The 20,264-nt window shown below is 40.8% G+C and overlaps 2 protein-coding genes and 1 long non-coding RNA gene across 3 annotated transcripts; 1 reads left to right on the top strand and 2 right to left on the bottom strand.

Annotated features, from left to right (window-relative positions):
* Positions 1–5,153: 5,153 nt before the first annotated feature.
* LOC139646567 (small EDRK-rich factor 2-like) lies at positions 5,154–8,978 on the top strand. Its single transcript, XM_071522468.1, has 3 exons — positions 5,154–5,287; positions 6,184–6,292; positions 8,534–8,978. The coding sequence occupies exons 1-3, from the start codon at positions 5,281–5,283 to the stop codon at positions 8,601–8,603; spliced, it is 186 nt and encodes a 61-aa protein (XP_071378569.1). The 5' UTR covers positions 5,154–5,280; the 3' UTR covers positions 8,604–8,978.
* An 809-nt stretch (positions 8,979–9,787) lies between these two features.
* LOC139646551 (uncharacterized) lies at positions 9,788–11,083 on the bottom strand. Its single transcript, XR_011695312.1, has 3 exons — positions 10,966–11,083; positions 10,612–10,693; positions 9,788–10,476 (listed from the first exon to the last, which is right to left on the bottom strand). It is a non-coding gene; the product is annotated as an uncharacterized lncRNA (long non-coding RNA).
* A 15-nt stretch (positions 11,084–11,098) lies between these two features.
* Positions 11,099–19,691, bottom strand: LOC139646570 (endoplasmic reticulum aminopeptidase 1-like). The gene is made up of 9 exons (XM_071522474.1): positions 19,596–19,691; positions 18,527–18,658; positions 17,672–17,826; positions 17,372–17,451; positions 16,315–16,498; positions 15,365–15,521; positions 13,629–13,816; positions 11,247–11,414; positions 11,099–11,126 (listed from the first exon to the last, which is right to left on the bottom strand). Exons 1-9 carry the CDS (start codon positions 19,689–19,691, stop codon positions 11,099–11,101), a joined length of 1,188 nt encoding a protein of 395 aa, XP_071378575.1.
* Positions 19,692–20,264: the final 573 nt, after the last annotated feature.

Below are 20,264 nucleotides of genomic sequence, written 5' to 3'. Positions count from 1 at the left end.
TCTTCATTCAGTTTTAAGAAATTTGTGTTCATCCAATCATTGATAGCCAACAGACAAGTAGTGAGGGAGCTTAAGGCATCTGCATGATTTGGCTCTACAGAAATGTATAGTTGGGTATCATCAGCATAGCTATGGAAATTGACATTATGTTCTCTGATAATATCACCTAATGGAAGCATGTATAGTGAGAAAAGCAGGGGACCAAGACAGCTTCCTTGTGCAACACCAGAAGTTAGGTCATGTTTCTCTGATACATGATCTCCAAGACAGATGAAAAATGTCCTCCCTGTAATGTAAGTTCTGAACCAGTTTAGGACACATTCAGAGAGACCAACCCAGTTCTCAAGACGATCTATGAGAATATTGTGGTCGATGGTGTCAAATGCTGCACTCAAGTCCAAAAGAACCAGAACTGAGACCCTGTTGGCATTAGTGCTAAGTCTCAAATCACTGACTATTTTGGTGAGAGCAGTTTCTGTGCTGTGGTTGGCTCTGAAACCTGACTGAAACTTCTCCAGAATGTTGTTTTCATTTAAAAAGTTGTTAATTTGGTTAGAAACCACTTTTTCAAGTACCTTACTTAAAAACGGAAGGTTTGATATGGGCCTGTAGTTACTTAGGACCCCACAGTCCAAATGTGATTTCTTCAATAGCGGTTTCACAACAGCGGTTTTAAAGGCATCAGGAAAAACCCCAGTCTCAAGTGATGTATTAGTGATTTTCAGAGCAGAGTTTGAAACACTATTGAAAATCCTCTTAAAAAAATTTAGTGGGGACAGGGTCAAGAGAGCAGGTGGAAGATTTACTCTCTATTACAATCTTATTAAGTTCTGCAACAGAAATACTAGAAAATGCCCTCATGGATGTTTGCCTTTTACAAGGTTGGTTATTGAAATTACCAGCACCTGAAGCAATACTAGCCCTGATAGCATCAGAGGCTTGGCTTAAAATGTCAGAGACAGGGGCAGGATTCAGCAGTTGGTCAATGGTGGAAAACAGTATTCTAGGATCACTTCCGCTCTCTGTAATGATCTTTGAAAAATGGGCTTTTCTTGCAGCACGTACAGCATTGTTATATGCAGTTAAGGATTCTTTATAAATGCTACGATGGACCTCAAGTCCAGATTTTCTCCACTTCCTTTCTGCCGCTCTACATGTTCTCTTGAGCTCACGGACAGAGTTATTTATCCATGGTGATATTTTGCCACTTAACCTCTTTTTGACCTTCAGTGGGGCCACTTTGTTCAGTGTATTACTCAGATTGTTATTGAAAGCATCAACCATTTCATGTACTGAGCAGTTTAGATGACATGAGTCCAATTCTCTTACAAGCTCTGAGAACTCAAGTTCTGCTGTTGCATCTAGGAACCGCTTTTGAGCAACAATTTCTTTCATGTTCCTGGTTACAATCAAATTAGCATCAAAGAATACACAGTAGTGGTCGGAAACAGAGACATTAGACACTGATACCTTGTCAATCATTAACCCTTTCGTCACAACCAGGTCGAGTGTGTTACCATGTTGGTGTGTAGCCTCAGTGACATGTTGAGTTAGTTCTAAACTGTAGGTTGATGAATTCCATAGCCTTCGAATCAGACATATTATTTATGTGAATGTTTAGATCACCATTCAAAATTATTCTATCATATCTGGTGATAATAAGTGATGCCAATTCAGAGAATTTTGGGAGAAAAAATGGTAGTTGCCTAGGTGGCCAATAGAGTGTTAAAATAAGTACTGGAGGTTCAGCCTTGAGGACAAAGGCCAGATATTCAAAAGACGAAAACTCTCCTAGGTCAACCTTTGTACAGTTAAACTGATTGTAGATTGCAGCTATTCCACCCCCTCGTCTGCCCTGTCTAACTGAATGATAGAAGTTGTAATTTGGAGGACATGCTTCAATAAGTGTAGCATTGCTATTTTCATCTAAAATTAACAATAAGATCATTAATTAAAAATGATTTGTTTGTTAGTGACCTAACATTTAGTAAAGCTAATTTTGAAGTTTTGACAGGGCCTGAACCCGATTTTGAGTGATGAGGGACACATATCAAATTCGATAGGTTTGCAGAGTGAATTGAGTACATCTTATTTAGCCTGTTCCTAGTCGAAACAGGAATGGGGCCAGCAAGAACACTGGGTCCCGGCTTGATATGGGAGCAGTCATGGGTGCCATCTCTACAGCAGCAGGGACCCTGAACATATCAGTTGTTATAGAGAAAAGTGGCAGGAGCGCTACTGGTGTCCCTCAAACCACCGGTGCTCATGGAAGGGAATACTTCAGAGAGAGAGGAAGACTGATGACCAAAAAACAAAATGGCATAAGAAATCCAGGTCCAGGCACTCAAGGAGGTTTGAAAAATGTAAAAGGCCTTTAATTCAATGGGCTAGAATCATTAAAAATACACCAACGCGTGTCGGCTTGCGCCTTCTTCAGGGTGTAGTAACACACAGAAACAAACAGAGTAATTATAGTTGCAGTCACCACAGGTGTGCACAGGTGAAAACATGCAACATTTTTTTCTGGCCTCTAGGGGCATCACAAAATAAATACAATACAGGACGTACAAAAACAGGGTCCTCTCACAGTGGGCTCTTAAAAACAATGTCTTCCTATTCCAGGACAAATTGTACAGACAAGAAAAGGGGACGGCTATGGGTGCATGCTTTGCACCCAATTATGCAAATTTGTTTTTAGGACTATGGGAGGAACAACACATTTGTGTGCCTGGACCTGGATTTCTTATACCATTTAGTTTTTTGGTCATCAGTCTTCCTCTCACTCTATATCAGTTGTTATGTTTTCTGGGGTTGATATCAGCACTGTTGGCCTGACACACAGTCCTTGATGCAGCCGGTGAGGATGAACGCCGGGGAAGAGGAAGTGGGGGGAAGGCTAATGTGCTGGTGTCTTGGCTGGGGGGAGAGATGGAGCTGGGGGACACAGCTTTGAGTGTGGAAGGGTGCTACATAGGAAGGAGCGGGCAATGGGTCGGGGGGTGAGTTTGATCCCAGTATCAACGAGTTCTTCCATTTTGTCGGTGAACCCTAGATGAGTGCCGGTGGGAGAAAGGAGAGGGAAAAAACAGGGGGAAAGGGGGGAGGATGATCCGGAGGACTGGAGAGACTGAGGCCGACAGTTGTTGTCCAACGGCTCTGGCAGGTCACATGGAATATCCTTGCTCCGAGAGTGCTGCTGATCTGTTTGTTGTGGATAGACAGGAGGCAACTCAGAGTGGTTGACCTTGCACTGCTGATATCGGGACTGCAGCGCATTAGGGCAGGGGGCAGATGGGAGATGAAGGGAGTAGTGAAGATTCCCCATTAGTAGTTTCACCCCAAATCTGTTTGGATGTAGGCCATCAGGTTTGAAAAGGTTTTTGCGTCCCCAGAACAGATTGAAATTATCAATAAAGTTCAGTCCTTTTGAACTGCACAATGTGGAAAGCCATGAGTTCAGTGCGAGGACTCTGCTGAACTTGTTGATTCCTCTGTCCACTGTTGGTAGGGGACCACTGATAAATGATTGAATCTTTAGTTGGCCAAGTCTGTCAAACAATTTCATGAAGTCCTGCTTTAGCAGCTCTGACTGCTCTCTGCGAGTATATCATTTGTCCCCACATGAACAATGATTTGATTTATTCTTGGATGATCAGACAATATCTGGGGAATTTTATCATTGATGTCACTGACCATTGCGCCTGGGAAACAACATGTTTTCAACATCTTACCGCGAATGTCTCTGATAGCGGAGTCTCCCACAATAAGAGTGAACGGCTCGCTCGCTTGATCCGATGGGGGGCCACAGTTTAGTCCTTTGACTGAGTGAACTTTTTTTGGTCTTTCTCCCTCTGTGCGCACCATAATGCATCCTTGTTCTCTCTTGTGCAACTGGTCAGCAGTGCCTTCTTTTTCAATTTCTAATTCATGCAGATATTGTAACGGTTCAAACCTGTTCTCCAGTCGTAAGGTTGATGGTGACTGCAGTCTCTGATTTTTTGCATCTTTAGTTGGCCGTCTGCTGGTGCAGGTGCCTGGTGTCGACTTAAAGTAGGCGAAGACAGAAAAAAATGGGGTTTTATGACAAATGTAGGCCTACTCATATACATTTCTATGTATTATTTTATGGAGATGGGAGACTTAATTTCTACTTAGTTTTATTTTATTCATACATTTTTCTCTATATCTGTCCGCAGCATTTAAAAGCATAGTAAATCAGCAATTTTACTTTAGGCCTATACTTTTTCTTCAATACCTTACGTTTTAGGCCTATTTATCTTGACCCATACCAGATAATGAAAGGCTTATATTAAGTCAGTTTTATCTTGTTCATGATGACATTATATCACATTATGTGTTCATATGGCAACAATGATTCTAAATGTGTTGCATTTTTGTCTTCTCAACCCATACAAATGAATGGCACACAGACAACCGATTGGACACCTCAGGCATTTTTTGATGGTTTTCACTGACAATGCATGCTACAATTACACAAGTTGTATTGCCAGATTCAGTAGTCTACAATCACACCTATCCAACACGCCCTCATTTGTCTTTCTATGACAAATTATGGAAGAGATGTTAAAAAGTATATGAGTACATTTGTCATAAAACCCATTTTTTTTCTGTCTTCGCCTACTTTAAGTCTATGTTTATGAATCTATATATCCAACATACATCAAGCTATTCACACCTACTTTGTTTTGTCCGTGGAGATGCATCTTGACTACAAGTATGGTAAGTTTGAGAGCTCTCTGTCCTTCTGATTAAAATCTACATTAGTTTTTTTGCAAGCAGTCCCATACGGATTGGGTTTGTTTTGCACCTTTTTTGTTGGTGGGGTGTATCAAAATGTGGACAACTTTAATCATCTTTGCAGTAAAATATTTTTATACAAAAATCTGTTTTATTTATGGGAGACCCTAGGGATGCTAAAAAACATTGTTGTGTTTTATTCTAGCTCCGGTATCTCCAAAATTAAAGGACTTTTTGAGGTTCATCCACTGGCCTAACGGTGGTGATACAGCAGTGGTCTAAAGTTTAAAACTTATATAAAAAAAAAATCAACAATACATGCTTCAGCTACCCAGCGCATGCGCGATGCCACATGGTAAAACAGGGGAATATTCTCGTACCGAAATCTCGCGGTTATTTGTCAGCCCCACTGAGGCACCAAAGCTCAAGGAAAATCAGCGACTGGCACGACGAGAAGGAGATAAGCAGCCCTTTGGGTGAGCTTATTTGGATTTCGGGCGAAAGAAGCGTCAACTGCAAAAAATGACCAGTGGGTATCAACATATATTTTGTCTGTGAGGCATTTATTTACTTCTGTTGTGATCATTTCGGTTGCATGTTATCTCTGCTCATCGTAGACATGGCGACTGCCGCTGTGGGCCCCGTCTATTTGCTGAAATAGACGTATTTCATGGAATAGAGACGAACAGTGTTGTTTTCTTGGGCCATGTATTTTGCATGCTATTTGGGCCGAATAGCAGACCACAACTGAAATGTATATTCAAGCTACAGTTTATGTAATTCAGCTATATTGTAACATCTCACATGATGATGAAGTAACGTGCAACATTTGTAAATACTGATTGTTCATTGGGTCGCTCTTGTCCAGCAGTTACTCAAAGCCTCGGCCTGCTGAAAGCCATTGATAACAGAGAAATAACACGTATATTGGATATTAACGTTACTCCTGGTTGACACGGTGTTAAGTTCGCTAATTACAGTTATTAGAAATTAGCCTCTGCCCTCGTCATTTATGTCTTTACTCGACCGGTGTGACATTTTAACGGTACTTCCAGTACAGTACAGTACAGTTCCTCTGTCCTCTTCTTCTGTGCTTGATGCTCCACAGCGCCTCCCTGCCACGTCGGCTGCCGACAGATTTGTCACCTTGTTTTGTTTTTGTCTAAAAATCTGATTTATTTATTTTGTTTGATTATTGTTTTTTTCCCTTACTGTCCACCATGCTAATTAAGCACTGTACATTGTGCTACTTTTCTGCAAGACAATAAGAAAATCCCTGCAGTGTTGCTTATGCTTGCTGCTTTGTGTGGCAACTGTTTTATAATGGAGGTGTTCTCAGGGTGTAACTGCTGCTCACATATTTGATGGGTTGCTCATTAATGTGCCTTTTGTTCAATAACAATTTATGTCTTGCTTACGTTGCAGGAGGAAACCAACGTGAGCTTGCTCGTCAGAAGAATGCCAAAAAGCATACTGACATGGGCAAGGGGAAGAGGAACGAGGATGGGTTGTCTGCTGCTGCCCGGAAACAGAGGTAGGCAGCATCAGCATGAAATGAGATGCAGTGAAACTTGAATGATCCCTGTGGTGCAATTGGATGTTTTCAGCTGTAAAATCACAGCCAAAAATCAAAAGAGCAAGACTAGATTCAGATCTAGTAGTCTTTTCTTTTTTTCCACCTAGTGTGTTACAGGCAAGGTGGGCCAGTTTAGGCTGGGTTAATTCATTCCCCCTACTTGGTCTACACATTGGATACATAGATCCCCATTCAGATTTCATTGTGCCGTTAATCTAGGGTTCAGTGGAATATTTCACACTTCTCTCATCATGCCACGCATAGGTCAGTATGGGCCTCTCTCATAGATGGAGACCACCAGGCTCAGCAACTTTTCAGTTTTGTCACATTGGAAGGCAAGAATGAGATTTCTGTCAAGCAGGTGTTAACAGAGCAAGACGTTTTTTTCCATGCCAAAAAGAATTCTCAAACACCTGTCCTATGATTATCATAGATTCTTTTTGTGATGTGACAGTAAACTCACTGTCCCTCTTGTTAAATTTGAACGTATTGTGTTTTGTATCCCAAAGCTTTTAACTTTTGCCACAACTTATGAAGTAGAAGACGTCCTCTGATGTAACTAGTCCTGTGCAAAATATCCACATCACAGTCAATTCAGGCACACTCCTGGCTTCATTGATGTTTTAACAATTAGTTTTGCTTGAGAAAATCTGTCTGTTGAAGAATGATCGAAATGGGGCGGCACTGATATCGGTATGGGGGCCGATACCAGGTTAAGTATTCTAGAGCTGCAACGATTAATCGATTAGTTGTCAACTATTAAATTAATCGCCAACTATTTTGATAATCGATTAATCGGTTTGAGTAATTTTTTAAGAAAAATAAGTCAAAATTCTCTGATTCCAGCTTCTTAAATGTGAATATTTTCTGGTTTCTTTACTCCTCTATGACAGTAAACTGAATATCTTTGGGTTGTGGGCTTTGGGAAACACTGATCGACATTTTTCACCATTTTCTGACATTTTATAGACCAAACAACTAATCGATTAATCGAGAAAATAATCGACAGATGAATCGACAATGAAAATAATCGTTAGTTGCAGCCATAAAGTATTCGCTATAGGTGGAATGAGCTGGAGCCTGGGGCGCGCGTTTTTCAACTGTTTTAAAAAAACGAAATATCAACAAATAATCAATCAATCAATCCAAAATGTTTTAAAAAATATGTCTTATGCAGTGATCTGGTTATGAAATATTTTCTTGTTGAAGAGGTTGCATAATGTGAAGTGTCGGTATTCTGTATTGGCAAGTACTCAAAGTTGTACTTGGTCTAAAAACAATGGTATCGGTGAACTAGGGCTGAACAATTAATCGAAATTTTATCGAAATCACAATATGGCCTACTGCAATTTTCAAATCGCAGGAGGCGCAATATTTGTTAAAGGCGAAATGTGTCAAAATACCATTTTAAATTAAATATTGTCGTGCTGCAGAGATGTCCTGGCCTACACATCATATTCTACACACTTAAGAAAACATCTTTGTTTGGTACAGATCCCCGCAAAAATCATTTTAATACGTTTTTCAATGAAAATGAGAATAATGTAAAAATTATCATTCCCTCTAATATCGCAAATCATATCGCAATTGCAGTATCAGTCAAAATAATCGCAATTAGATATTTTTTCAAAATCGTTCAGCCCTACGGTGAACCCTTATTATGGAATTCAGGTGTGTGATCAGGAACAGCTTGGGGAGGTGCAGGTTGGGACTGGAAAACCATAATCTTCCACTGGAATGAAAAAGGGAGATGCATGTACGAAAAACATATCCCTGCATGATAGATTTTATTTTGTGTGGCATCAGGCGTTGCATTCAGAATAACTAATTACTCTCAAGTACCTTTTGTCCCATCAGCCAGGGTTGCATGTAATGTTGCTGAATATTTCATTAGCAACTTTGTCAATCCAGGAGGCACCATAACTGTCGAGTGTGGAGGTGTGCCACGCTCATTTTCCTGTGTGACTTCTCTGGAAAACAGGTTGAGGGTTAATTCTCAACTCCTTGAGCAATTTTGTGTGGAGTATAACTTATTATATGCATTTTCAAGTTTTTGAATTGGTTATCCATATAGATGCATGTTAACACTCTGCGTGTGTGTGTGTGTGCTATAGTTGGGTATATCTTAACAAAGTTTGTTTTCTATCTCGAAATCTCCCGACTCATTCGAATGTTTTGTTTTTTCTTCCTTCCCCCAAGGGACGCAGAGATAATGCAACAGAAGCAGAAAAAGGCGAATGAAGGGGGGAAAGCACCTGAGAAGAAATAACATTGCAGTCGGAGATGAGTCCGACTCGGTGTTCAAGATCGTCCCTCATTCAGCATTCTTCCTGATATTTATGAGAATGGATCTTTCATTTTTGTCTAGACTCAAGAATATAGGATCCTACATTCTTCCCTATGGCAAATGACATTGCTTGTTGCTTATTGGAATTGTGTTATTTTACCTGGTGAAATAAAGTCTGAGCAAGTTAGTGGTTCTCCACTCTGGTCCTGCATGTCTCATTCAGAGGAGCATCGGTGGTGTAAGCAGCAGGAGTATGAAGTATGAACAATTCTCAACACAAAGCATCTACATAACGATTGTGTATTTTTGTATCAAAATGTCCCCTGCTGGTTCCAAATAAAATATCTTTTTAGTTCATGCTTGCTTGAGTTATTTTGTGTGTTGGCGTAGAGAAAACAGTTGTTGATTTTTGTCATATGCTACATGTCAGTTACCTCTTGTAGAATCCTCTGCATGTCATATCAATTTGTCGAGATTTCGTTTTCTGAAATTGAACATGACAATGGGGATGGAGGAATGATCAGGAAATAAACTTTAATTAGCCGTTTTTCCAGTGTGTCCTGGTATCCGGACTATGTCTGTTAGATAAATTCTATTAATGGGCTGTTATGCTGCATGTGAAGAGTTGGGGTCAGGCTGTGTTCACAGATTTCATCAGAATTTGAGTTGGCAAGGTTGAAAGGCAATTACATCATCGGGATAATGTTTGTGTTGGAGCAGCTATCTTGACTAGCTGTAAACATTTCAGTGAACAGGCATCCATACAACAAGCTACAGTTTAATCAGCAGGTTCAATGGCTTTTTTAAACTCCTCAGAACAAACCTAGCTAATAACTAAAAACATGAAGCATTTTGCAGTATTTAAATTCTGCTACATGTAATGAAAACTACCTTAATCATGAGAAAAAGAGCTTAACACCGTAATTAATGAGGTTAAAATAGTACTTGGACAAAACCCAGCCCAATAAATAAGCACTTCCCAGTGAGATTGTAGAAAATATGAAACAAATTTTTTTCCAACCATATGCAATGTGTTTCCACACTGCAATGCATAAAAGGCTTCATAAGAAAATAAGTTGGCACTGTGCTGTGGATACGGCGCTCTCAGCAAACAAACAATACTTGAATCTATCCAGTTTATTTACATGAAGAAAATCTTCACATCGTCAGTACTTTCATGTGAATAATAATGATGCAACTAAGCGTATGCATAAGCATAAGAAGTGTGACTTAAATGTCGGTATCTTGGCTAAAGTCTGACTCCTTGAAATCTTTCCATCCTCTTTACGAACATGCGAGTGACATAAATCAGTTGTTCAAAACAGGAGAGTGTGCCAAACAAAACATCTTGATCTCTGTTCAATCCCATCAAATATAATTTGCGTGATTATTGTTTTATTTGTCGTGATATCTCTACTTAGCACTTTGAAGAGGATAAAGGGCTGGATTCAGAGATTTGACTTTAATAATGAGAAAAAGGGGAGGCAAAAACAAGAAACACAACACAGACAATGTGGTGGTAAAGTCCATGACTGTTATAGTGATTAAGAACTATTCAAGTGATTTTGACAAACGTCTCCTGATGGTATATAGTGAATGAAAGCTTCACAGCTGGTTGACAGCTACAATCCTACACACTGATATGAATAGTCGCTCCCCATTTGAAGTGGTAAGTGTATTTTTTCTTGCAGAATGGAAAGGCTTTAAAGGCATTTTTGTAGGTTTTCTGTAGCCAGGCTTGAATAGAGGCTGTGTTGTTGTTCAGCCAGTGCATGTTCACCTGGATCAACTCTAATGAGCTCCTGACAAAGGAGAGGTGCCCAAGTCTCCTCTGTGTCACAAAGAAGTTATAAACCTAGGGTGCAAATTAGACACACACACACACACACACACACACACACACACACACACCAGAGTTGAGTTATACAACTACACCTTTAGATGGAGTAGATATGATGGGTTATGTCTAAGGAAGTTGAACATAAATCACCTCGTCATATTTTTTTGTACAGCTGAAATGGGATGTGGTAGCTGTCACAATGCCAGATAAACAGGATGAATCCAAGGGAAACCTATAAATAAAAGCACAACGCAACTTGTTATCAGTGTTAATTTTAGAGCCAGTAGGATAAATGCTTTGGTTAAGAAAACTGACACCAAATTAAGATAGATAATTGGGCCTTTTTATGCCTCACCCAGACTACCATTTTAACCCACTCTGCAAGTGAGAAACCAGTTCACTCTGAAGCTGGTGTTTGCCAGACAGCCAGCCTGGGCCTGGATAATGGTTGATTGCTTTTATGATGTAAAGAGTAACCAGAAACAATTAGGAGGTGATGCTTACTTTGCTACTAGCTTGTCCCAATTGTTCTGCAGGAATTTCCACACGATCGCATTGCTCCTGGCTTGACCCGCCAGCTTCTCCACAATAAGGGCAAAGTCCTGGGCTTTGATTACTTGGTTCTCGAGAGATGTGTTCAACAACCTGATGAAAATGACACTGAACTGAAATATAGCCAAGAAATGCCTTGCAAATGAAATGTCTTTATCCATGCCATTGTTTTTGTCCCATGTCTAAGAGTCCAGATATTGACAAATATAGATATTGATAAAAGCTGTACTTGCCATTGTATCTTTGCTTGGTCTTTGGTGTGACAGAGTCCTGTTAGCATGAGGACCTTCTCTTTACTGGATGAGCAGTGGCAGTATTTCTGAAGCAGGTATGTCCACTCTTCATGGCCTCCGTTCATCACGGCCACCTGGAATATCAGGCCCCGCAGACTGGAGGGCAGCCTGCGTCACCACAAGATGCAACATCACTGACACATGGCACTCATACAGAGCAAACAGAAGAACAGATTCTTTCATTCATTTTCTCTACCCGCTTAGTCCTTTTCAGGGTCACTAGGGGGCTGGAGCGTATCCCAGCATGCACTGGGCAGAAGGCAGGGAGATGACCTGGACCAGTCCCCAGTCCATCACACTCTCGCATTCAAATCTATGGGCAATTTACAGACTCATTTCATAACTGAACTGCCAAAATCAATGTTTTCTTTTAAGTTGCTTCTTACAGACAGACTTTTATATAATTTGTTTTTTTACCTATGTTATTCTTGCTGTATTTACCTGCTGTGTTCTTCTGATTTTTGAAATTGATATCTGGTATTTTTATTGTTTATCTTATTGGCTTTTATTAATTGTTGCTTTATTGTCTTTAAAGCACTTTGCCACCCAATTTTGAAAAGTGGCATACACATAAAAGTTATTAAGGTATTATTCAATAGTATTCCCTAAACGGATACATCTTGTATTAACAGTAAAATGCTCTTTATGGAAGTCATAACATTGGTCAGTCATGGGCAGGATAAATTTTTCTCTCTCTGCTCCTTGTGTCTTGTAACACTGGTGTCTGCCAAATTTAATAAAACAAAGATAATTATCACGGCTGTGATAATAATGTTGTTGTGACATATTCACCACCAGGTGGAAGCATACGCCAAGATGGAAAAAATGGTGTTCTTCCTGATGAATACTGGTATCAGATTTGAGGGAAAGGTACAGCAGAAAAATTTGGGTTTGATTGATTTGGTTATGTTATACGATTGTATTTTGTTTATACTATTGTATTCTCCTCGCTAAGCCAAACATGAGCACACACACGGTATCCAGGGCTATGGGTTAATGTGAGTTGTAAAGATCTCTTGAAGTGAAAAAATGACTTTTTTGAGTTATTTGATGTTGTACATCAACAGAAGATACTCAAACCTTTAAAGGTGTAATTGAATGGCATCTTACACTGGAGGTAGAGACTGACTAATAATAGCAGGTTGCCAGTTCGAACCACAGCACCTTAAAGGAGAGTATAGTCTAGCTGTGAGCTAGTGAGGGTGGCCAGTATTTCACCTACAGATCCCACCATCACTGTCAAAGGGGAAAGGTGCTGACTCCCAATCTGCTCCAAGGCTGATGGACTATGGACTGTACATGACTCTGTACTATAATCCTGGTTGCTTTGTATAAATTAGCCAATACAGTAATGATCTTCATTTCAGGATATGATATGATATGATACAGGATAACCATAACACAGGCCACAAAATCCACTGGAATCAGGACTAGCAGAAATATGACGTTTCCTGTAGATGTGCTATCGGTGCCTTTTGATGACTCATCCTGGCAAGCTTGACGGGCTCTGGGCTCCTTTCCAACGTCATCTTGAACGCAGATTAACAGACTACTGATTTCAGCAAGAGCACACAATGCTCCCAGTAAGTTAAAGCAAGCAAAGTGTCGTGATCAAATCTGTTTGACTATAACCACACTTCATCACTGCTGCTTTGTTTTTCATTGACACTTCCTCAAACACTGTTACTGTCATTAGGTATTTGGCCAGCGCTGCCACCGTGATGCACAACAGTCAACTCAAACAGCTCCCAGCCATATTTGTTTTTTTATCATCATTAATTCAGCTGTGATTTCATTGCATGAGGTGTTAAAAGTCTTCAAAGGAGTTTTGATTAGCAGCATCTGCCCACCAAGTAAGTTTGGGGATGTAAAATTGTGGAACCCCAGCATTTAAATGCATAGCTAGGGTTGTAGGGTTTTGCTCTGGTCTCAGTCTTGACTTGACGCCCTTTGAACCTGGTTTTGACTCAAACTTAACTGGACTTGGTCTTGGATTTGCCTTGGACTCAACCTAGGTGGTGTTGACTATAGCACAACATGTAGCACTGCCATGCTGCTCCATTTCCAAAAGGAATTGCTTAGAAAAACCTGCAGTACTAATGCAGGATAAATGGCAGGTGGAGGACTGTACAGCAGCTGGCAGCTTCCATTTTAAAGCTATTTAGATATTCAGAAGAGGAAATTATGTTTTCAGAAAGTATTAAGTCCTTGAAAATAGAAATACTAGTACAAGCAATAATTGTACAAGCAACAAAAGGTTGCTTAAAACTGTACTTAACTATAGTACTTGTGTAAAAATAACTGTTGTCCAGCCCAGCTTACAGGTAGTCTCCATCTTTGGCCATCCAGAAGTGGAAGAGACGCAGGGCTTCCTGTTCAGAGGCTGGTGAACGACCTGTTCGCACCGCCACCTCCAGCAGCTTCACCCTCCGTATCTGAGCTGGCAGAGACCCGGCATCCTCCCAGCGCTGTGCACCGGCCTGCCTACCCAACATGGCCCACAGGTGCTCCTGCATGGACGCAAAGAGAATACATATTTGAAAAGGAAGGCAAAAAGGTGGAGCATGCTGTTGAAATGAAGGAAATATCACAGAGACTTAACCTGCTCAAAAATTGCTGTTGTAGAGCCTTGTGTTATAACTGTGTTCCTCAAACATAAAGAGGAGCATGTATTGCAGATATCTTGCAGTGTTCAGCTGGCCAGTGAGCTGCTGATCTGCTTATTTTCACCCAATAAGCTGCGTGTCTGCCTACTGAAATCCAGTGAACTCGTATGTTCCCTTTTCAGATTACAGGAAGCATAATTAAGTCGCCCATTTTGTTCAATACTGATGAGCTGCAGATACAGAATCAGGAAGAAAATCAAGAAAATGTTGTGTAAAATCAAATCAAAAAGTCAAACCATATCCATTATTATCCATGAACCTTTTTACACTATAAGTATGGAGTTCTTAGAGCTTTGGATAGATCTCACTTAATTTCTACCATAAGGCCCAGCAGACCAGCTCTGGTTTACCTAGCACAACCCGCTGCTGCTCCTACAGGAGGGGGAGCAAAGAAGAGCTGAGTGGTGATGAGAGATGCAGAAAGCAAAGAAAGGCAGTAGTCAGCTAATCTAATTAAAGTCATACCATAAGCCCTATCTCTTTATGCCTTATCTGCTGCATTTGTTGAGATGTGGGAGTATTAGATAAAGTGCGTTGTTGCAGCAGAGCTATTGCCAGGGAGAAGACGGTATAAAGGAGGACGGCTTCCTCTTTGTTATTACACTACTGAATTATCACACTATTGAATATTGAATGGGCCGGCGTTTCAAAGTACAGATTTAAGAGAAAATGGGCAATGATGCATCTGCTTGCCTGCTTGTCTACCCAAAATGCCCTTCAGGTTTCAGAGAAGAAAAGACAAGAGAAGAGGAAAAGAGGGGTCAAAGAAGGCCAGAATAGGACTGGGACTGATGGGACATGCAGAATACCAATAAAGGGAACTGATTTAAAGGCAAGCACCATTCCCAATCAGCGCTATATCCACTTTACACTTGGGGAGACTTGGTAAAACTGAATCTGCATCAGTAATAAGGTTCAGTATATATCCCTGGATGGATGGATGTCCTAAAATAGAGTTTCAGGCGTCTTGCTTACTCACTTTCTGATCTAGTCTACTTAATTGTGAAAAGTGTAGGGTTTAGGCTTCAGTAGGCCTGGGGTTTTATAACTATTCAGTTCTCTCCAAGATACATCAGTTTACAGGACAGAGGATCAGGTCTAGACACAGTACCCATGAATTAGAAAGTCAGCAGCCAACAGTACAGGAGGATCTCCAAGGTGTGAGTCTACAGTATTTAACCCTTTGTCTCCCCAGACTGTTGCTGTAAACAGGAATTTGTCCCTAAGGGAATCCCGGTGGCTCAGTTATCCCCCCCACCATTCTCTTCCAATCTTTCCTGCCTATCTCCCTACTTTGAAGTATCTAATAAAGCCAAAATGCATACAAATAATCTTAAAAAAAAATAGTAATGTGTTCTTCACCAACTTGCCTGACATACAATATACTTTTACCTTGAGAAGTCGAGTGATGCAATGTTCTCCTCTGAAGGAGAATTTGATAATCATGTTCATCATGTGGTTGATAAATACAGTGATGGGTAAGTATTCCTCCTCTTTCATCATGAACGTGCTGAGGGTGAAGGCATCACAGTACTTTAATGATCCTTGTCTGTTGACATAAGACAGAATAAATCTTTTAAACACTTGCACAGCAGCAACCATTTCAATAATGACTACACAGTGAATAATGGATGTTATAAAAATAGATAGCTCTGATCTAGCCCTCTAATTGGTCGATAGTCATGATGTATACCCGGTATACTCTAATGGCTTATCATGGCAACTGTCTCTTCATACTGTAATTCCATTTATTTAACTCCACTATAAATAATGTTGGGACAAAGAAAATAAATAAATTAAAAACTGCTACATTAATTCTGCCCAGGTATCAGGCATCCTGCTGCATTATGTCTCCGTCTGGCTGAATATTAATATGATTTTAATGTGTGTAGATATTGAATGATACAATTTTGAATTTAATGTCACACCAATATATAATTCTATATCAACACTGAGAGTTTAATATAACTGCAGCAAAACCATTACAAACCACTCTCAAGCCAATTATTTCAGACATTTTTCTACTTACACATCTCACGCATATCAGGACAAACTGCCATATTCCTATACAGACCTATAGGATATCTTCACATTGGTTCCATGTTTTGCGGTCATGTGTGTATGTGAAAAGAAATCTACTACTGCTCTTTTTTTTTTAGTCTTGCACCTATCTAACTCCTTACCACTGGTTGCTTGTTCTATATTTGCACTCACTGTAAATGCCTTAAATGTAAAAATGTGTGTGTACATGTGTGGCTGTGTGCCTGCATGCGTGAAAGTCTCTGCGTGCTTGTGTGTGTGAGTGCCTGTGTGTGTGTGTGTGTGTGTGTGTGTCTGTGTACCTGGCCAGATGAAAAGCGTCATCGACCAGTCCGGCCCTGTCAGCCGGGCCGAGGGCCGGCTGGCTCCCCTGCAGCTGTGAGTGCAGCAGTCGCAGCGTGCGGCTGTCATAGGACACCCGGTAGAATCCAGTGGAGTTCACGTTGGCTTTGATCCACGTCGCATCCTCTGGGAGCTCGATCACCTCTGATGGGTCAGAGAGAGGCTGGATGACTATATTCTCTATATTCATTAAGGGGGAAAATACAACCCTAAAACTGAATATGTGATTCTGGTGTGATCCGGGGGAATTCATGTAATAGTTGTGAACTTTTCTCCCAAAAGGAGAAACCAGAGAATCCTGCTGAGCTGCTCAGTCTGTGATGAATCAGACTGACTTTGGAGTCATTGGGTATATTTGAGCTTTTACATCAAACTGAGCTCCATTTCATCATTGCGCTAGCAGCTATGAATGAGAAAATATTCCCATATCAGAATCATAATCACTTTAATTTGCCAAGTATAAAGGACACACACAAGGACTTTGACAGTTCAATACAGGATTGACACACACAGGGCAAAATTAAACCTCACATATAGTGCAGACAAGACCTAGACTAAACACCACAAATAAATAAAGTAAAATCCCCCTGGGTAATATGTGTGTGGTCTCCCTTTCTGAACTGATGTGAACAAAATCATAGGAATACCATATGAATTCTGTTTCTGGGTATATTTTCCATATAATGCGGAGAGATTTCAAGTGATTACAAAATGAGTTAATATCATCATCCGACGAGGATTTAAATTGTATGTGTACACCTAGTTTTGAAGAGTGGTGAGGTGGTGTGTGACATGGGAAGTTGGGTCAGATTGATATAGAATATCTTGCAGTTCCTTTCACTGACAATGAAAAGCAAATCTGTTTTTCAATTTCACCATCAACGAACCGTTGCCATGAAATATGCAATGCAATCACAGGACCGAAATGCAAGCTGACTGTAATTGTTTTCAAGGCTGGAGCAAACAAAAGACACTTTTCACAGCACAGTGATTTGTTAATAATGAATACCAAATTACCTTCTTTGCTCTTCATCAAATGGCTGATGACAGCAGATGAGCTACTGGTGTAGAAAGTAAATGGGATCTGCCACACGGTGCTAACGTCAACAGAGAGAGAACAGACATTGGGATTCAGCGAGCCTCAGAGAGAGAGAGACAGAGGGAAAGTGGGAGAGAGAGAGAGAGAGAGGGAGAGAGAGAGAGAGAAAGAGAGAGACAGAGGGAGAGAGGGAGAGAGAGAGAGAGAGAGGGAGAGAGACAGAGAAAGTGAGAGAATGCTACAAGGGGATTGTGCAGGTTTCTTTTTGTTTTAATTACCCTGTGTCATTCTGAGGCGAGATGGTGAATAGATTCTGTTGCAGGTGGATGTGAGTCTCCTGGACAGTCACTGTCACCACTGGATACCCCGTCTGTGTTATCCATGTGTCCATCAGGCTTTTCACACCTATGGTCATGTTACTCCTCTGGGCAGTCTGTGAGGGAGAGAGGCCTGTTATTCCTGTTGGCAGCTGGGCTGTGGCACAGCAGGGGTGCTGGGCATCAATAAAGTGAGATTTAATCTCAGTATTCTGTCATGTCCCAGGTTCACTCCTGGGCCTGTTTCAGGATCAGTTCCAGTAGGAGTTAAAACATGAACGGCTCTTATTTGCATATTTATATATCATATTATATGGACACAGCAGCTAAATGAATGAACCACTGTGTCTGAGGCTCAGTAGAGTACGGATCCTGGGGTCAATTTTGGCATTTATCCACTAATTGTTAGAGAAAATGCGTGTAGAACTTTCTCATTAGTGCAATTTGGCGAAATAAGTTGTAATTACATATCCTGATGCAAGCACAAAAACAGACTCTCTCTGTTTCAGGCAGCAGCCCCAGTGACCCTGCTTTGTTCTATCAATTGGTAATTTCTCAGGCTCAATTCCCCACCAAAAATCCCTCCGTGTAGGTTTTCTTGTTAGTAAATTGTGCATCAAAAACCGCGGGGAGGGGAAAACCTGCTTTTCGACTGCAGCTCAGAGGGGATACAGAATATAACACTAATAGCACAATTTGACAGTGATATATTTAGAGAAATGCTTACATGGGTAAGGATTTAAGGTGAGGATTACGGAGGGAAAAAGGTAGTCACAGCAGGGCTCAGACATTTAAAGCGGGACAGGCAGACAGTACCTCGGTCATGGCTCTCCACAGATCATCAGGCTTGGCGCTGTCGTAGCGGTGCTCACTCAGATAGTGGCGGATCCCACCCATAAACACAGAGTCTGACAGGTAGGAGTGCAGCATGAAAATGACAGCAGCACCCTGAAACAGAGGGAGGAGGACTCTTCTTCTCTTCCTGCTGTTAGTTAATCTTTAAAAACACTGGAGACTACAAAGCAGTACCTCAGTACCGAAGACATCAAAAGACGGGTTTATTTCATTTAATTTAACATTCATTTAACCAGTCAGGCCAATTAGTCAACAGCAAATTCTCATTTCCAGTGCCGGCCTGGTTGTAAGTGGTGGAGTCTTGATAAGACGTAATTAAACCCCAATGGTATTTTTTATGTGCTTATTTGCTTTCACTTTTATGTTTGCCCACTTAGATTTGAAAAAGCTATTAATGTGACTTGGTTTTTGCAGACACTGATTAACAGCCCAATCCCAAATCAGAGTTTCCTTTCACTGACTTTGTTTGCTTCCATCGGTAAGCACCACCCTTCAGCAGGCAATGTGTATCAATCCATACCTGTGTGCACCCATATTAGTCCTGGGTGTTGCTTTAACAGAGACTTGTTTATGTTAACAAGTCTAAAGTTGTGACCTATTCCACAGGAATAATGTTTGTTTAAGCCTTGGCTGCAACACTGTTTTTTAAGTCATTTAGCCTGCATGGGATTATTCTTACAGTTGATTATTGATCATGAAAAACTTAACAAATAGAGATATAGGGCATAAGACTGCTGTAGCACAAATCAGCTTCTGAACTGCTCATTAATCTGTTGTTGTTGAGACCAATGGTTTAGTTTAGAAATGATTGGGTATTTTTTTTACTCAATAATGTAATCAATTGTTTTTAACACAGCCTGTTGTTCTGGGGGCAATGTACATATTCAAATGGGAAATGCCTACTTGACAACTTGCCTACTCTCACCCTTTTTCCTCTAACCTCCAAGAATTTTGTTAGAGCGTCCAAGCTCTGTCTCTCCCAGGTGCAGTTACATCATATCCTGTGTGTTAGTAAATGTTAGTGCGAAACCTTGTTGTGGGAGACCACATCAAACGTGTGTCTGATCTGTGTGGAGTCGCGGACAGGGAGGGACACGGGTTGGGACACGGGGTGAGAGGTCAGCATGGAGTCTCTGTCCAGAGCGGCGAATGTGTTCAGCAGCAGATGCTGGTTATCCTGAAACACACACACACACACACACACACACACACACACACACACACACACACACACACACACACACACACACACACACACACACACACACACACACACACACCGAGTTTGAATAATACTGGACAGAAATATTACAACCTGCTCTTACTCTGAATTCTACTGATAGGGCAAGGTTTTAATATGAACAGAGCAGAACAGAACAGAACAGAACAGAAAATGTGATGGAAATGCTTCTTTGACATGTAGGCATAAAACAGTAAGAGAAGTCAAAGGCAGACACATTGTATGCAGGAAAGGATGAAGCTGAAGGTTATTGATTGCATTGTTGCTTTGGTAAACAGGCCTGAAAACAGTAAGAAAATGAATCATGTCTCCAGCTGCCTGCAGCTCTCCTCACTAGTCTAACATGCCCTTGTCGAGGGCAGAAATGAATGCCAACCAAATTAGTTCAGGTAATTGGCACTGAGTTGGCTCCCTGATGGGAGAACTTGAAAAGAAACATGGCTTTCCTTAAAAGTGTTC

This window comes from Centroberyx affinis, unplaced genomic scaffold, assembly GCF_046629955.1.
Source record: "Centroberyx affinis isolate AG114_WGS23_722 - 3 ecotype Tasmania unplaced genomic scaffold, CSIRO-AGI_Caff_v1 ptg000993l_1, whole genome shotgun sequence".
In the NCBI taxonomy this organism is placed as follows: Eukaryota; Metazoa; Chordata; class Actinopteri; order Beryciformes; family Berycidae; genus Centroberyx; species Centroberyx affinis.
The sequence above is the reverse complement of the archived record's forward strand: the minus strand, read 5'-3'. Positions and strand labels throughout refer to the sequence as shown.

Excerpts from the sequence above, each read along its gene's own strand:
- LOC139646567 (XM_071522468.1), top strand. Across the intron at positions 6,293-8,533 it reads GCTGCTGCCCGGAAACAGAG|GGACGCAGAGATAATGCAAC; the intron begins GTAGGCAGCATC and ends CCTTCCCCCAAG.
- LOC139646570 (XM_071522474.1), bottom strand. The coding sequence starts at position 19,691 with ATGCTGACCTCTCACCCCGTGTCCCAACCCGTGTCCCTCCCTGTCCGC. Across the intron at positions 17,827-18,526 it reads TGTGGAGAGCCATGACCGAG|ACTGCCCAGAGGAGTAACAT; the intron begins GTACTGTCTGCC and ends TCTCCCTCACAG. Across the intron at positions 16,499-17,371 it reads TTTGATGAAGAGCAAAGAAG|AGGTGATCGAGCTCCCAGAG; the intron begins GTAATTTGGTAT and ends CTGACCCATCAG.